At 55.2% G+C, this 13,763-nt stretch overlaps 3 protein-coding genes across 8 annotated transcripts; all 3 read right to left on the bottom strand.

The window, feature by feature from the left end:
- Positions 1-881: 881 nt before the first annotated feature.
- On the bottom strand, positions 882-3,059 carry LOC115911768 (schlafen family member 13-like). The gene is given in 4 exon segments (XM_030962964.1): positions 882-1,292; positions 1,294-1,819; positions 1,882-1,995; positions 2,920-3,059. Coding segments are annotated over 4 exon segments (1,191 nt in total).
- Positions 3,060-3,141: 82 nt separating this feature from the next.
- On the bottom strand, positions 3,142-7,331 carry BCL7B (BAF chromatin remodeling complex subunit BCL7B). 3 transcript variants are annotated; one of them, XM_030962585.1, is made up of 6 exons: positions 7,187-7,331; positions 6,795-6,870; positions 5,966-6,062; positions 4,818-5,003; positions 4,548-4,627; positions 3,142-4,164 (listed from the first exon to the last, which is right to left on the bottom strand). In XM_030962585.1, exons 1-6 carry the CDS (start codon positions 7,276-7,278, stop codon positions 4,072-4,074), a joined length of 624 nt encoding a protein of 207 aa, XP_030818445.1. In that variant the 5' UTR covers positions 7,279-7,331; the 3' UTR covers positions 3,142-4,071. The 3 variants fall into 3 exon arrangements, with proteins under 3 accessions (XP_030818445.1, XP_030818446.1, XP_030818447.1); XM_030962586.1 differs by having other exon boundaries at positions 4,818-4,988; XM_030962587.1 differs by having other exon boundaries at positions 7,219-7,321.
- A 517-nt stretch (positions 7,332-7,848) lies between these two features.
- TBL2 (transducin beta like 2) lies at positions 7,849-13,420 on the bottom strand. Of its 4 annotated transcripts, XM_030962921.1 has the most exons (7): positions 13,261-13,420; positions 13,052-13,176; positions 12,614-12,798; positions 11,876-12,027; positions 10,660-10,786; positions 9,873-10,025; positions 7,849-8,408 (listed from the first exon to the last, which is right to left on the bottom strand). In XM_030962921.1, the coding sequence occupies exons 1-7, from the start codon at positions 13,388-13,390 to the stop codon at positions 7,952-7,954; spliced, it is 1,329 nt and encodes a 442-aa protein (XP_030818781.1). In that variant the 5' UTR covers positions 13,391-13,420; the 3' UTR covers positions 7,849-7,951. The 4 variants fall into 4 exon arrangements, with proteins under 4 accessions (XP_030818781.1, XP_030818778.1, XP_030818779.1 ...); XM_030962918.1 differs by lacking the exon at positions 13,261-13,420 and having other exon boundaries at positions 12,756-12,798; positions 13,052-13,136; XM_030962919.1 differs by lacking the exons at positions 12,614-12,798; positions 13,261-13,420 and having other exon boundaries at positions 13,052-13,171.
- Between the last annotated feature and the right edge of the window lie 343 nt (positions 13,421-13,763).

The raw sequence follows: 13,763 nt of genomic DNA, 5'->3' as shown, positions 1-13,763 counted from the left end.
TACATAAATTATATATACAAAAGGTACATTTGTATTTTCAAACGCTGTATATGTGCATTTAGAATTTCTTATACTCTTAAGATCCTGCATATAAAACAGTAGATAAAGGGTTGCATTTGGAAATCAATTTTTATAAAAATTATTTATATATATATATATGTATAAAACATAAGAAAAGTTACTATTTTTAACTGCCCTAACCATTACCCCTTACAACTGCACCTAACCCAGCAGCTCAGTATCTCAGAAGCAGTTCAGAGGCAGCTCCCAGGAGTCCAAAGCTAGCCAGAGCGATAACTCCTAGCAGCTTTCATCTTGTAACAATCCTCCAATGTTCACAATTTTAGGAGGCAGAATCCCACTTTTAGCCCCAGGAGTGTGACTGTGAATGTTAGCTCTTTTCCATAGGAAGGAAAGCCTCGCAACCCACTGTCTCAGGGACAGTTGAGACACAGACCCCAGGAGTCCAAGGCCAGCCAAAGCCTGGCAGATTTCATCTGGAAGGAATCCTCTGATATTCACAAGTTTAGGAGGCAGAATCCCATTTTTGGATTACAGCGCCTGACCACAAATTGATGACCCTTTTCCATATGAAGGAAAGCGTGGCAACCCAGTATCTTGTGGGCAGTTGTGTTCCAACCCAAACTACTCCATGATTCTATGACTGGGCATGCTTCAAGAAGTCCTGCTGAATGAGTTCAGGGATAGGGGTGCCACTGCAGGCCAGTAACTGCACCATCATCCCAGTGCCTGTGGCTGGGCATGGGTCAAATGGCCCTTTCTAGGTGTGGTGAGAACACCCTGAAAAAAAGTTGATCTTTCCTCCTGAATGTTTGCAGCAGAACATGGAAATGAAGTTGATGCTAACATAAATGCAGGTTTTATTTATCTGGGTCTGCAGCTGTCATGAGCTCCATCCATTTCCTGCTACTCCGTCTTTTAGTCAGTGCCCAGTTCCCCACACTCTCCTCCCTGACAGTGCCCAGCACCATCCAGGATTCAGGGTCACCACTGAACACAGGGCAGCCAGATGGCTCAATGTGCATGGCACAGGCATAGCCCTGTGAACAACCTGCTTGGTCATAAACACCCAAGATGTGCATCTGGATCTGCACGCCAGCCCCAGAGCCACAGAAGTGATGGGCACACATTGAGCTGATGGCATCAGCTACTGTTTGTTCTAAAGCTACTTTCTCCACATTACTGTGGGTCCCAGTGACTTTACCGTTGTCATCCACACCAAAAAATAAATATCCACCCTCAGTGTTTGCAAAGGCAGAGACGTATTTAGGAAAGTTTTTTTCTGATGTATTACAAGCTACTCTTTGTAGTGCATTCCTTAAATTCAATATGGGTTGCCTGTGTGAAACCCAGGACCTCCCCAACCAGCACTTCATCTTTCTTTATAAACCTGGCCACAGTATCTTGGATGTTGTGCTCTTGGATGTTCAGAGGAGTCTCTTTTGCTCCCCCATCAAAACCCAGCTGAGCTGTCTTGGGGGTCAGTCCATTCTCTTTGTGGCACTTGACACAGTTTTTCTTCCTCAGGAATTCAGGAGTTCCTCTGGAAGTCACAGGATAAACCAATGTGCCAGACCTATAAAACAAACCAGTGGTTAAGCTGCAGAGGTGCAACTTTGTGGCTGCACCTCCCAGCTCCGGGCCTCCACAGCTCCATGTTTTAACAAAAAGCAGCAGGTTACTCCCCTGCTGCATCCATGCAAAGTATCGATGAGCCTTGCTTCTGCCAGTGCAATCCCTGAGGCTCGTCTCTGTGTCTCCACAAATGCCATGCTCCCAGAAGTAATTCCTGTCCTCACTCTCCATTCCAATGCACACGCTGCTCTGGAAAAGACTTTTTCTGTTTTCTGATTGCTAGACTTCTTTTTTCTGGAACTCTTTCCTAAAAGTGTTTTCCCAATAACTACCAACACATCAGGATAGTTCGTGGTCAAATCAATCAGCAGCTGCCTCTTCTGGCTGGCAATCGTGATCCTGAAATGATATATTATTAAAACCACTTCATGATTATCATAGAATTGTTCGGGTTAGGAAACCTCTCTGAGACCCATATGGAGTCCAATTGGTCCCATAGCACTGCCAAGACCACCACTAACCCATGTCCCTCCCCTCACGCCACATTTACACATCTGTTAAATCCCTCCACAGGTGGTGATTCTACCACTGGCAGCCTGTGCCAGAGCTGGAGAACACTTTCACTGAAGAAACTTTTCCCTGATGTTCAACCTAAATCTCTCTGAGAAAACTCATGACTGTTTCCCCTCATGCCACTCCTTGTTCTGTGGGAGCAGAACCCAACCTCTCCTTGCTTGCACCCTCCTGTCAGGGAGTTGTGCAGGGCAAGAAGGTCCCCCTTGAGCCTCCTTTTCTCCAGACTAAGTCCCCCAGGTTCTTCAGCTGTTCCTTATCAAACGTGCTCTAGACCATTCCCCAGCTCCATTCCCCTTCACTGGACATGCAAAGAAGGGCATACACGCGATATCGGGACCAAGAAAACTTGGGAAAAAGGAAACATTGGAAAATGAAAATTAAAATAATTTATTACAAGGGCAGTCAGGTCTGAGCGGGCTTGGTGCGGAGGCCGCGGGTTAACGATGGGAATTGCGTGGGCGCTCTGGCACTGCTCTGAAGCCACGTCGGAAGCACATCCCCTCCTCCCGAAGCCGCGGCCGATTTTTCCCGGCCCCCGCAGTCCCTGAGGGCGAAGAGCCCCGCCCCGCGGGCAGAGTCCCTTGGGTGGGCGGGGCGGCTGCGGAGCGGGCAAAGCCCCGGGCCGGGGCCGCGGTCAGAGCCGCTGCGCAGGGCTGAGGGGCCGTCCCGGGCTCCTCTTCCCTCCCTCCCCCCCGCCCCCAGCCAGCCCCGCCGGTCGCTGCTGCCGCCTCGTGTTGGGCTGCGGGCCGTCCCCCGCCGCTCCAGACAGCGCCGGCGACCGGCAGGGGCAAAAGTGTGGAGAACGGGGACCCGGCGCTGACCGAACTTCCCGGAGAATCGGGCTCCGGGCCGGCTCCGTAGGCGCCGCAGGCGGCGAGTGCCGGCATAGGGCTCCGTTTAACAGAAACTTCCCTTCCCTTCTCTTCCCACAAGGTCCCTCCCCACCCGGCCAACATCGTGCTCTGCATCTGTATTTCAAACAGTTTAATTTTAAAAATATTCTGTTCAGTGCTAAAATAACTTTCCACTTACACGCGCGGCCGCGCCTCCAGCTTCACCAGGCTCGATCACGGACTCGGCGGGACATGCAGTGGCAGCGGGGGGAGAGTGGGGCTAGGGGGGCAGCGGGTGTTGGGGGGCGGCAGAGCCCCAGGGCGGGAGCGCTTCCCGGGAGCTCCAGCACCCTGCTGCTTCCTTTCCCACCTCGGAGACAGCGGGTACCTAGGCCGGGGCAAGGCCCTCCAGCATAGGGCAGCGGCTCCTCCTGCTCTGCAGGCTCCCGGGGGACTGCAAATTCCACTCGGCTGGAGTTGTGCCCCGAGGCAGAGCCGAGGCCGGTCAGTACCTGCCCTTTGGGAGGGGAAAACGCTCCCCTCTCTCCCAGCATGAATGGCTTAAACTAGCAGCTTATTGCACAGCGTCCCAGTGGGTCCCTGCCGGCCGCTCCCTCACTGCCCCCCACACCCATCATCACCTGCTCCCACAACCGAGTGAACACATCACCTGGAGCAGGGGGAAGGTGCCTCTCCTGTTCCCAGCACCCAGAGGAAGGGCAGGCAGGGAAGCCACAAGCAGGCAAACAGCATCTGCCAGTGTCCTGGGGACCATGGAGAGCAGGGAGCCCCATGGAGAACCCACCACACATGCAGGCCACCCAGCAGAGAGCCCCAACTCTAGGGCAGGGAGCAGGGAGAGAGGGAGCCAATAAATAGAGGCAAATTTGCAGGTACTGGCAGCAGCCCCATCCATCGGGCAGGGCAGGATAGGGCAGGGCAGGGCGCACTTGATGCAACTGGTGGGAGCCCCGACACTGGGGAAGGGGCAGGCTGGAGGGAAGCGCTGGTCCTGGGGGGCCAGGTGGCTCTGCAAGGGGCTGGCGAAGGTGCCGGGCCAGGCAGGTTAGCTCTCCGAGGCTGTGTGGCACACAGAGTTCTGGTCAGCACAAAATCTCTTCAGAGGTGGCGCACCAGAGTCCTCATCCTCTTCAGTTACCTGCAAGAGCCAGAGGTCACAGGCAGTGACACTGAGCTACACACACCTAGACAAGGCTGTGTCACACTATGGGGACAGCCCAGGCTGTCACCCATGCACAGGCCCCAGGGCACCAGGAATGGGAACCCACTCCAGCCCTGGAGCCTGCCAGAACTGTCATTTTCCCACATACCCATATCCTTCCCTCACACTCCAACACTTGATCTGAACCAAGGGATAAAGACTAAAGCTCAGGAAACCAGGAGGTTCTGGGAGCTCCCAGGGGCACTTGGGAGCAAGTCCATCCACCAAGATGCTTTTGCTACAAGAAGCAGCAACAATGGTCAAAGGGCCAATCTAGGTCCATGCACATTTACAGATGGTTTGAATCCCCCATCCCTTACCTGAGTCTCAAGGGGGACTGGCTCTTCCTTTGTGAGAGTGGGAGGCTCATCTGCCACTTCTGAGGAAGGCAGGGAGGGCTCTGGGGAGAACAGGTGGGTCAACAAAAATGCAGACCCCGCACCCAGGTCAGTGCTGACCGAGGACAGAACACCTAGCTAAAGAAGTCCCCCATGCCCTGTCAGCTGCCAGCAGTGCCATGGCCACCCACCGAACCACCACATTCCCTGATCCCACCCATCTGCCTTCTCCCTTCTCGGCCCAGCACTCACCTTCCAGGGTCTCCTGCCCCAGGGTAGGAGGCTGTGAGTCGTCCGTGCGGAAGTCAGACGTGTGGGCAGGACTCATGGACTCGCTCTGCTGAGGACTGGGGCTGGAGTTGGGACTGCTGTCCACCTTGAGCTGGTATACATCAGACAGGGAGCTCTGGTTGCTGTTCTCATCTGCAGAAACAGCACCTGGTGAAAAAGAGCACCTTGACGCAGGGGCACAGGCAGCTCAGGGCGGCACTGGAAGCTGGGGTCTTGCTGAGAAGGCAGAGCATGGTCAGAGAGTTAAACAGGGGATTCACTGTTCCACATCAGCCTAAGGGCTGTCAGGCACAGGACTGAGTCCTCCAGAACATAGTGGGAATCATATACACAACTGGCCATGGGAGGGGGAATGTTCCTGCCCTGGGAATGAGAATAAGCACTGCCAAATCCCACATCAGCAGCTTGGGAGGGCCCTGGACATCCAAAAGCAGGAATCTCCGGCTGTGTACCATGGTTTTGTTCCTCCTCTGTGAAGCAACACAAGGAATAATGCTCAGCACCAGTGAAGAAGCAGGCCTGGCACACACTTTGCCAAAGTGCAGACCTGCAACATAACCCCACCACATCTCCTGGGAGTGCCAGCAAATTTTCCTTAGCCACACACAGAGCAGGTGCTGGGCAGATGTGTACACTACCTCAGCAGTGAGTCTGGTGCTGCCAAAACTTCTCCTGGCTGCACCACAGTGCCTAGACCAAGAGCAAAACCAGGGACAGCCTTTGCCCCTTCACCCTAAGGTCCATGGAAGTAACTTTTGGAAAAGCAAGCTTGGCTGCAGGTGGCTATTGGCCTCTCCCCAGCAGAGCATGGAAAGGGGGGATCAGGAAACCCCACTTCTCCAGTTGGCTGTGAAGCTTCCCACAGAAGATACCAGAAACAGCCCATTAAGACTCTCTAACAGCAAAAATGAACAGTTTGGACAGGGACAATCCAGAAATGGATCAGCCCAACTCCACAGCTCAACTTCATTGTTCTCCACTACATGCCAGTGCTCAGGGGCAAGCACTGCTCTTCCCCATACTGGCAGCACACAGAACCAACCACGTCCCAGCTGCTATACAGCCTTGGAGTCTTTCCCCACGTTGAAGGGAGCTCAGCCCAGACCCACCTTGGAACTCCAGAAGGAGGGAGGAGTTGGCAGAGGTGTCAGCTGGGAAGCCATTGGGTTCTCGGGCCGTGCTGCTACTCGATTTGGATTTCTCTTTCTTGAGGAGAGAAAGAAAAGCACAAACACAATGTCAGAGAAACACATGCTGCTCCAGAGGAGCCATTCCCCTTTCTATCTCCAGAAGCCCAGAGGGATGTGCTCAAGCTGGCCTCTTCCCTTGGCTTTGGGGGCACATTCCTAAGTGAGAGGCAAAACTCCGTCTATGAAGGGACTGGGAATCAGGAAAGAGAGGAGGAGCTGATGCCCATCTAGGAATGACACCAAGTAAAGCAAATCCTCAGAGGAGTCAAGCAGAAGCAGGAGGGGTCTCAAGAGAGCTCAGGGGGCTCGATAGTTCAGGGGAGGCTCAGTTTAGCTGAAAGGGCTCTTTGGGGCTGGGGGGTGCCCAAGAAGGCTTGACAGGGGCTCATGGGGCTTCAGAAGGGTGGGGTTCAGGGTTGGCTTGCGGAGGGATCAGGGGCTTGGAGGCACTCCAGAGATCTCGACAGGGCAGGAGGGGCTCGGTGGGGCCTCAAAGGTTCTCAGCAGGGCTGGGAGGGCTCAGCGGGGCTCGGGTGCTGGCTTGGGGAGGGCTCAGGGGTCGACTTGGAGGGGACACAAGGGGGTTTGGTGGCGTCTGGAAGAACTGGGGGGCTCGGAGGTGGCTCGGGGTGCTTCGGTGGTCGGTAGGGCTGGGGGAGACTCAGAGCTCAGGTTAAGGGGGGTTGTTAAGGGAGCTAAGCTAGCTGTGGGCGGTGGCTCCCGGCTCATCTCCACGAGCGGTACCCACCTCCTTACTGTCCGCCACTGGCACCCACTTGAATATCCGCAGAGACGTGTCGCCCACCGTCACCCACTTCTTCTCCCTGCGGGACACAACGCTGACGGACCGGACCGGGCCTGGGGCACCATGGCAACAAACCCCGCCATCCCGCCACGCTCCGGTTGGCCCAGAGGAGCGTCAGTTCAGCACAGCGCTGCACTCCCCCCGGCCCCCCGCACTGTGATTGGCTGGGCCAACCGCCCTTCACAGTCGCTTCCCTCCCCGTCACGCTCCCATTGGCCGACGCCACTCCGCCCGCACCCGCTGGTTGGGCGCGCACTCTCGAGTCGCACCCCGCCGTGCGGTGATTGGCTACGCGCGGGTGGCAAGGCCCTCCCCCCCCGCGGGCCCGCCCTCACCATCTGCGGACGCGCTCGATGGCTGCCATCACCTTCTTGATGTCATCCTTGGCGCGGCTGCGGGTCTCGGCCCGCACCGAGCGCCCCGACATGGCGCGCGCAGCCCCGCAGCACCGGCCCCGCCGCACCCGCCGGCGCACCCGGCCCCGCGCACGCGCCCTGCGTGGCCCGCCCGCGCGCTGCGCTTCCTGCGTCACCACGCCCGACACGCCCCGGCTGCTGCGCCTGCGCAAGCATACACGCCCTACAGTGGGCACGGAAACGACGCGCAGGCGAGGCGACGGTGCGCCGCCATCTTCCTTTGGGGCAGGTCCCGCCGGACACTACCGTGAGATCACCCTGAGATCCTGGGCCGGCAGAGTGCTGCACTGTTACCGCACTGCCCCGTTCCCTGCAGCAAAATCCCCACCGTTTAGCATCAACATTGAGCTTTGGCAGCTCTCTTGAAAAAAAAAAAAAAACAACCAACCAAAAAACCTACCCCAAATCCACACAACTCCCGTTTCTAAGCTCAGGAGAACTCGTAGGCATTGGCTTAGCAATCGATTTCATGGGATACTGATGATCTAAGCCCGGGGGGAAAACAACACAAGAGTGTGGAGTGTGACACTGGGAGACGCCACTGTCCCCAGCCCTGTCCCGCCCATCACACAGCACGCAAGGAAGGACCCGGGCACTCTTTTATTACTGCTGTTCACAGTTACTAAAAAAAAAACCAAAACATCCCCAAGGCAGAGCACAGTTGCCTCCTGCTGTACAGGTAGCTTAGTGCTTCTTGCCATTGATGGCAGCCAACGCTTTGCGAGCGCTGGAGATCTGCTGCTCCAGCCTCTCCTGCGTGGCTTTGTTCCCAGTTTTTTTCAGCATGGCCTCCATCTCCTCCCGCACAGCACGGTGCCCGGCAGTGTTCTGGAGGACACGGATAGCGCGGTCCCCACAGGACACGACATAGCGGCCGGTGGTGTCAAACGCAAGGTCTGTGATACTGTGGCTGTGCACGCCAAGAAAACGCTCCTCCTCCTCGCCGCGCCGTGTGTTGTACACCACAATGTCTGTGCCGCTCGCCACAGCGACCGTGTGGCCGTCAGGGGACAGAGCAATGTGGCATGGCTCCAGCACTGCACACTGCCCTGTCAGAAGCAAGAGTGGGTTCTGCTGCTTCTTGTACTCCACATCAGTGTCCCAGAACTTCCATGTGCCATCCTTTGACACAGTCGCCATCCTGCAGCCAAGAGAGCACAGTGAGTGCATGGAAAAAGGGTGGCACCTCTTACCCTGCCCTGTCCATGAACCAGGAATCCTCTGTGGAGAGTGATCTCTTGGGAAGTGTGAGCCTATACACAGATACGGTCTCTATTCTTTTTCCAAAGCAAAAAAGCCTACCACTAGACCAGGCTGCTCTAAGCCCCTTCCAACACAGCCTTGAACACTTCCTGGGACGGGGCAGCCACATCTTCTCTGGGCAACCTGTGGCATGGCCTCACAACTCTCACAACCAAGCCTTTCTTCCTAATATCCCACCTAACCCAGTCTGAAACCATTCCCCCTTATCTTGTCACTCCAGGCCCCTGTAAATAATCTCTCACCCATCTTTCCTGTCAGTTCCCTTCAGGTCCTAGAAAGCCACAATTACATAACCGGAAGCCTTCTATTTTCCAGGCTGAGCAATTCCAGTTCTCTCAGCCTTTCCTCATACCAGAGCTGCTCCATCCCTCTGATCATGTTGGTGTCTCCACTAGACTCACTCCAGCAGCTCCAAGTCCTTCCTGTGCTGGAGAACTGGAGGCAGCTCTGCAAGTTGGGTCTCACCTGAGTGGAGCAGAGGGGCAGAATTCCACTCTCCCTTGTTGCCCACATGCTGTGGGATCAACCCAGAGGAGTTTCTGGGCTGGGTCACGTCCACTTCTCACTGACAAGCACCCCCAGGCTGCTCTCAGTCTGTTCATCCCCAGCTTGGATACCAGGGGTTGCCCTGCTCTGTCTGGGCGGCCAGTCAGGAGTCTCATGGCTCAGCCTGGACACCGCAACCTTCCCAGAGAGAGATGCCGCAAGAGACAATTTTCTAGGGGTCTCAGGCAATCCTTCAACTGCTGGGTAACCTCAGCAAGTGGCAGGCAATTCAGCTCTGAGCAGCGATTTCAGCTCTGCCTGGCTAGGTGTACCCTGGCCAACACAGGGACAAAGAGACAGGAGCACCGTGTAGTTATTCCGCAGGGGTAGTAGCCTTTATTTCAGCACCCTGCCAAGGAGGCCAGGGACACCAACCCCCACCTGAACAGGGCAGAAGCAGGGGTTTTTATGGGGAAAAGCGGGGGTGGTACAAAGGGGAAAAACCAATCAGTCCCAACAAATTTACATGGGCTTCCAAAGCATGCTGGCGACTCACCATGACCAGGAGGATTTCTCAGTCCAGAAGGGTTTGAGAAGATCTTATCATAACCTATTCAAGGGATACCTCTCCAAGGGAGAGAGCTGGCATGCCTGTTTCCGGACTGATCCAGGTGCAGCATCAGCACTTGGTCTTGTTAAACCACATGAGATTCCTATGAGCAGAGTGGCACAAGCCAGATTTGGCTCCCCAGAGCAGTGTTTTACCCCCTGCAGCTCAGTGGTGCAACTGGTGAACACTGAAAGAGATGAGCTTACATGTCCTTAGGGTAACTAAGAGCAGGTAACACACACATACCTCTGTGAGTCGTTGGAGAAGGAAAAGGATTGTACACCAGCAGTGTGGCCCTTCAACTCAAAAGCCCTGGTCATCTCCCTGAAGTCTCCATTCTTGCTAAAATACACCTCCCATACCTTCACATCAGGGGTAAAGCCACAGGATGCCACAAACCTGTGTGAAGGAATAAGCAGAGACACAGATTGCCTCTTACAGAGAACCTGAGCGAGGCAGGGCCACAGGTCTGCAAACCTGTCCTGACTCCTGCACTCAAGTCTGGTCAGCTGAATTTCCATTTTTCCCTGAAACCTGGCTGGTAAAGGGAACAGTAAAGAAGGGCATCAGAACAGCTCAGGAATGAGAAACTCTCCGTCAAAGTAGAAGAGCTAAATGCTTTTTATACCCAACCTCCTCACACCAGGAGCAAGGCAAATCAACCTACAGCAGCAAGTGATTTTCCCAAAAAACAGATCTCCCAGAAATAAAACCTTTATTTTTATAATTAACCTTTAAGAGGTCACAGACAAGTTCAAAATGCTGTTTTCTTTGCATAAGCCATTTGCTCTGTCCCACCCCTGCTATCTGAGGCCAAAGCTGTTCTCAGGTTCCCAGAACAGCAGCGCTGAGACAGGATGGCAGAACAAGAGTGCCTGACCCCACATCAGCTCCATCTCCTGGGAGGTCAAAATACCTTTTTAAACTGTGGAACCCTCAGAAAGTTGCATTACAATAGCAACTAACTGCCAATGGTCTGAACTGATGCTATCCCTGTTCGAAGGAGCAGCCTGAAATCCTGCCTGTCACTCACCTCCCACAGGGTGACACTGTGGCATAGGCATTGTTCATCTGGTTGGTGTTAATGCTGGCCAGGACCTCGCCCTTTGGGCTCCAAATCAGGATGGTGGTGTCACTGGAAGCTGTCATGATAAACTTCCCTGGGGAAAAAAAGGCAAAGATCGGGAGAGCCCCCAGACCTAACACTACCACAGACTCAGTGAAGCCCCAGGATAACCTCTCCCTGCAGCTGGAGAAAACCAGTAGCAGCACCAAAATCCAGGGAGTATCAGTCTCCTAGGATAGGGTAAAGAGCGGTATCACAAGATTCAAGTACTGGTTATGCCTCAGTACTCCCCTGGCTCCTGAGCAGGCAGGAGGCACTGAGCCCATGTGTGCCCTGCATTCAGAACCCTGAGCCCCACAAGCAGAGCTGGGACCCCCACATGCAGCCCCACTGGGCTGTGCCACAAACAAGAACAAACACTCCATCTGACCTGCATGCCCAAAATCAGCTTGAGGATAACCACCTTTCAAGCTGTGGATTGCAGGCAGGCAACTGAATCCCAGTCACAACACCATGATCCATGATTGCTGATTGTGCCCATGCTGGACTGCTGCTTGTTCCCACTTCCCTTTTGCCACCTCAGCCCAAGCAGGGAGTTGCCTGTTTACCTTCCAGGTACTTGGTTTCAAGTTTTCGCTTTCACAGCTCCAGTCTCAGTTAACATTTTCCCTGCTCTCCTATTACAGAGGTGAACTCACATCCACCTGCTTCCAATTGCCACTGGCACATACCTGACACATTAATCCATCAAGCCCTCACCACTAAAATGTAATTTCTACCCATCCACCCCCACCTCTGTTCTAGATGATCCTAGAAGTTCAAGATAGACTATATTAACTCACTAGAGAGATTTCTGACTGGTTAAAGAGAGACCGACAGCCCAGAGAACAGCAATCCTCTCAATATTGAGACCAGACCTCTTTGCAACAGCATCCCTGAAAATGTAAATTAAGAAACTGTGCATATCGGGGAGCTGGTTACAGGGATATTATTGGTGTGAAAACAACACCTTTTGGTTCAGTTGGCAGCAAATTAAGTTAAAAAAAAAACCTAATAGACTACAAAGTTCAGTACTGGTGCTGTCCACAGCCCTGAGAACGCCAAAAACTCTAACACTTTGAATCCAGCAGCTTCACAAGGAAATCAAAGCTGAACTGGAGAGGTGAGCAGCTCATTTCCATACCTGTCTCTGCAATCCCTATGTTAATGACAGGAGCCTTGTGCTTCTTTGGGAAGTCCCCAGAAGTTGCAGTGAAGGTGAAGCTGCCATCATCCTTCTTGGTCATCTTGTAGACACGAATGGTCTCAGCATTGGCCAGCCAGACAATAAAAGCCCTGTAGAGGGAGAGGCTCTGAGCCCCAGCTCAGCCCAGGTCACTCAGGGGCACCTGGGAAGAGGGATATGCTGCCATGTAAAAATATTTACAAGGGCACCAAGTTCTCTCCCTATGTTGGCTCAACTGCAACACTGAATGAAAAAGAATAAAATTTATTATCCACACCAGGAAACAAGATCCCTTCTTCTCTTTCTAAAAGAGACCAAAAAGCCAAAAGACATTCTTCTGCCAGATTTCCCACCCAGCAAAACCCTGACCCACCCTGACCACTGGAGAGACTCAGCAGCACATTCCAGCTCACTATCAGCTGGCAGTGATGTCAACAGGTACCATCCATGGGAGCAGCAAGCTGTGCATCGGGATATTTGCCCTGAAAACCACATTAACCCACCAGGAGCTGGACTAGATGAACTCCAGAGGTCCCCTCCAACTCGAACTACTGTGATTCTGTGATAAAGTGCCAGCTGCTCTCAGAAAAGGCCATGAGTCAATGATATCGTGATGACCCAGTGAGAGATGCTGCCTCCACCCATCCCAGAGCAACACCACTGATACCACCACTGCTTGGCCGTAAGACTGGCGGCCGTGAGTCAGGGCTGAGGCGGACGAGCTCGGCGTGGTCCAGCCCCATGCTGGCGCGCAGGCAGCGGTGCTCCCGCCCTGCCAGGTCCCGGGTGCTCCAGAGCCGCACCGTGCGGTCCTCAGAGCATGATGCCAGGTACTTGCCGTTGCTGCTGAAGTCCAGGCAGGTGACCGGCCTGCTGTGGCCCTGCAGACAGAGAGTGGTCACGAAGGACGCGGGAGGGGATGGGGAGGAGCAGTAGGACACCAGCACGGCGGCGGGGGGAAGAGGGACACCGGCACAGGCAGGACACCAGCATCGAGAGGGACACCTGCACCGACCCCGGCAGGACAATGGCACCGGGGCACCGGCGGGACACCAATATCGAGGGGGACACCGATACTGAGGAGCACACTGGCATCAGCACCGGGAAGGCACCAGCCCCGTGCACACGCGGTACCTTGAGGGCAGCCACCAGCAGCCGGTGTGCGAAGCTGTGCTGGTGCGGCTTCTCCCTGCGAGCCCTCGCCGCCGGCTTCGCCTTCCGCGGCTCCTCCGGCCTGGCGTGCCCGTTCGCCCTGGGTTCTGCGGGAGTGGAGGGGTCGGTGGGTACGGTTCAGCGACGCTACGCTCCGCTGCCCGGTGCCCCACTGTCCGCACGGTACTTACCGTCCTGCGGGGCGGTGGGGGTCTCCCGCGGAGCAGAGCAGTGCAGCGCGACCGCCAGCAGCAGGACAAGCATGAGGACGATGAGGGCGCCCGGCAGCACCGACCCGCTCAGCCCTGCCACCGCCTTCATATTCCCGCCGCCGCGTCAGCGGCCGGTACCAGGAAGGGGGGAAATTTCCGTGTGCGCATACGCGGCCCCGGTAATACGCGCAGGGCGGCCCCTGGTGGTGGTACTGCACCCCCGGCCCCAGCCGTCCCCCATTCAGCAACGGACACCCCTCACCCCACCTCCTAGTCCCTGTTCTCAGCCCTTGCCTCCCACAAAGCCCCGTAAACCCTCCCAGACCCTCTTCTAACACACTCCCCCAGCACCCCAGCCCGTGCCTCCCACGAAGCCGGGCTCCTCTTATCCCAGCTTCTACGGCCCCCTCACCCCGGTCCCTGCCCTCATGTTCCCCAACCCCGGCTCCCCTCCAGTCCCTGCTCCTCCAAGCCCCGGCCAT

Source organism: Camarhynchus parvulus, chromosome 19, assembly GCF_901933205.1.
Source record: "Camarhynchus parvulus chromosome 19, STF_HiC, whole genome shotgun sequence".
NCBI classification, from domain to species: Eukaryota; Metazoa; Chordata; class Aves; order Passeriformes; family Thraupidae; genus Camarhynchus; species Camarhynchus parvulus.
The sequence above is the reverse complement of the archived record's forward strand: the minus strand, read 5'-3'. Positions and strand labels throughout refer to the sequence as shown.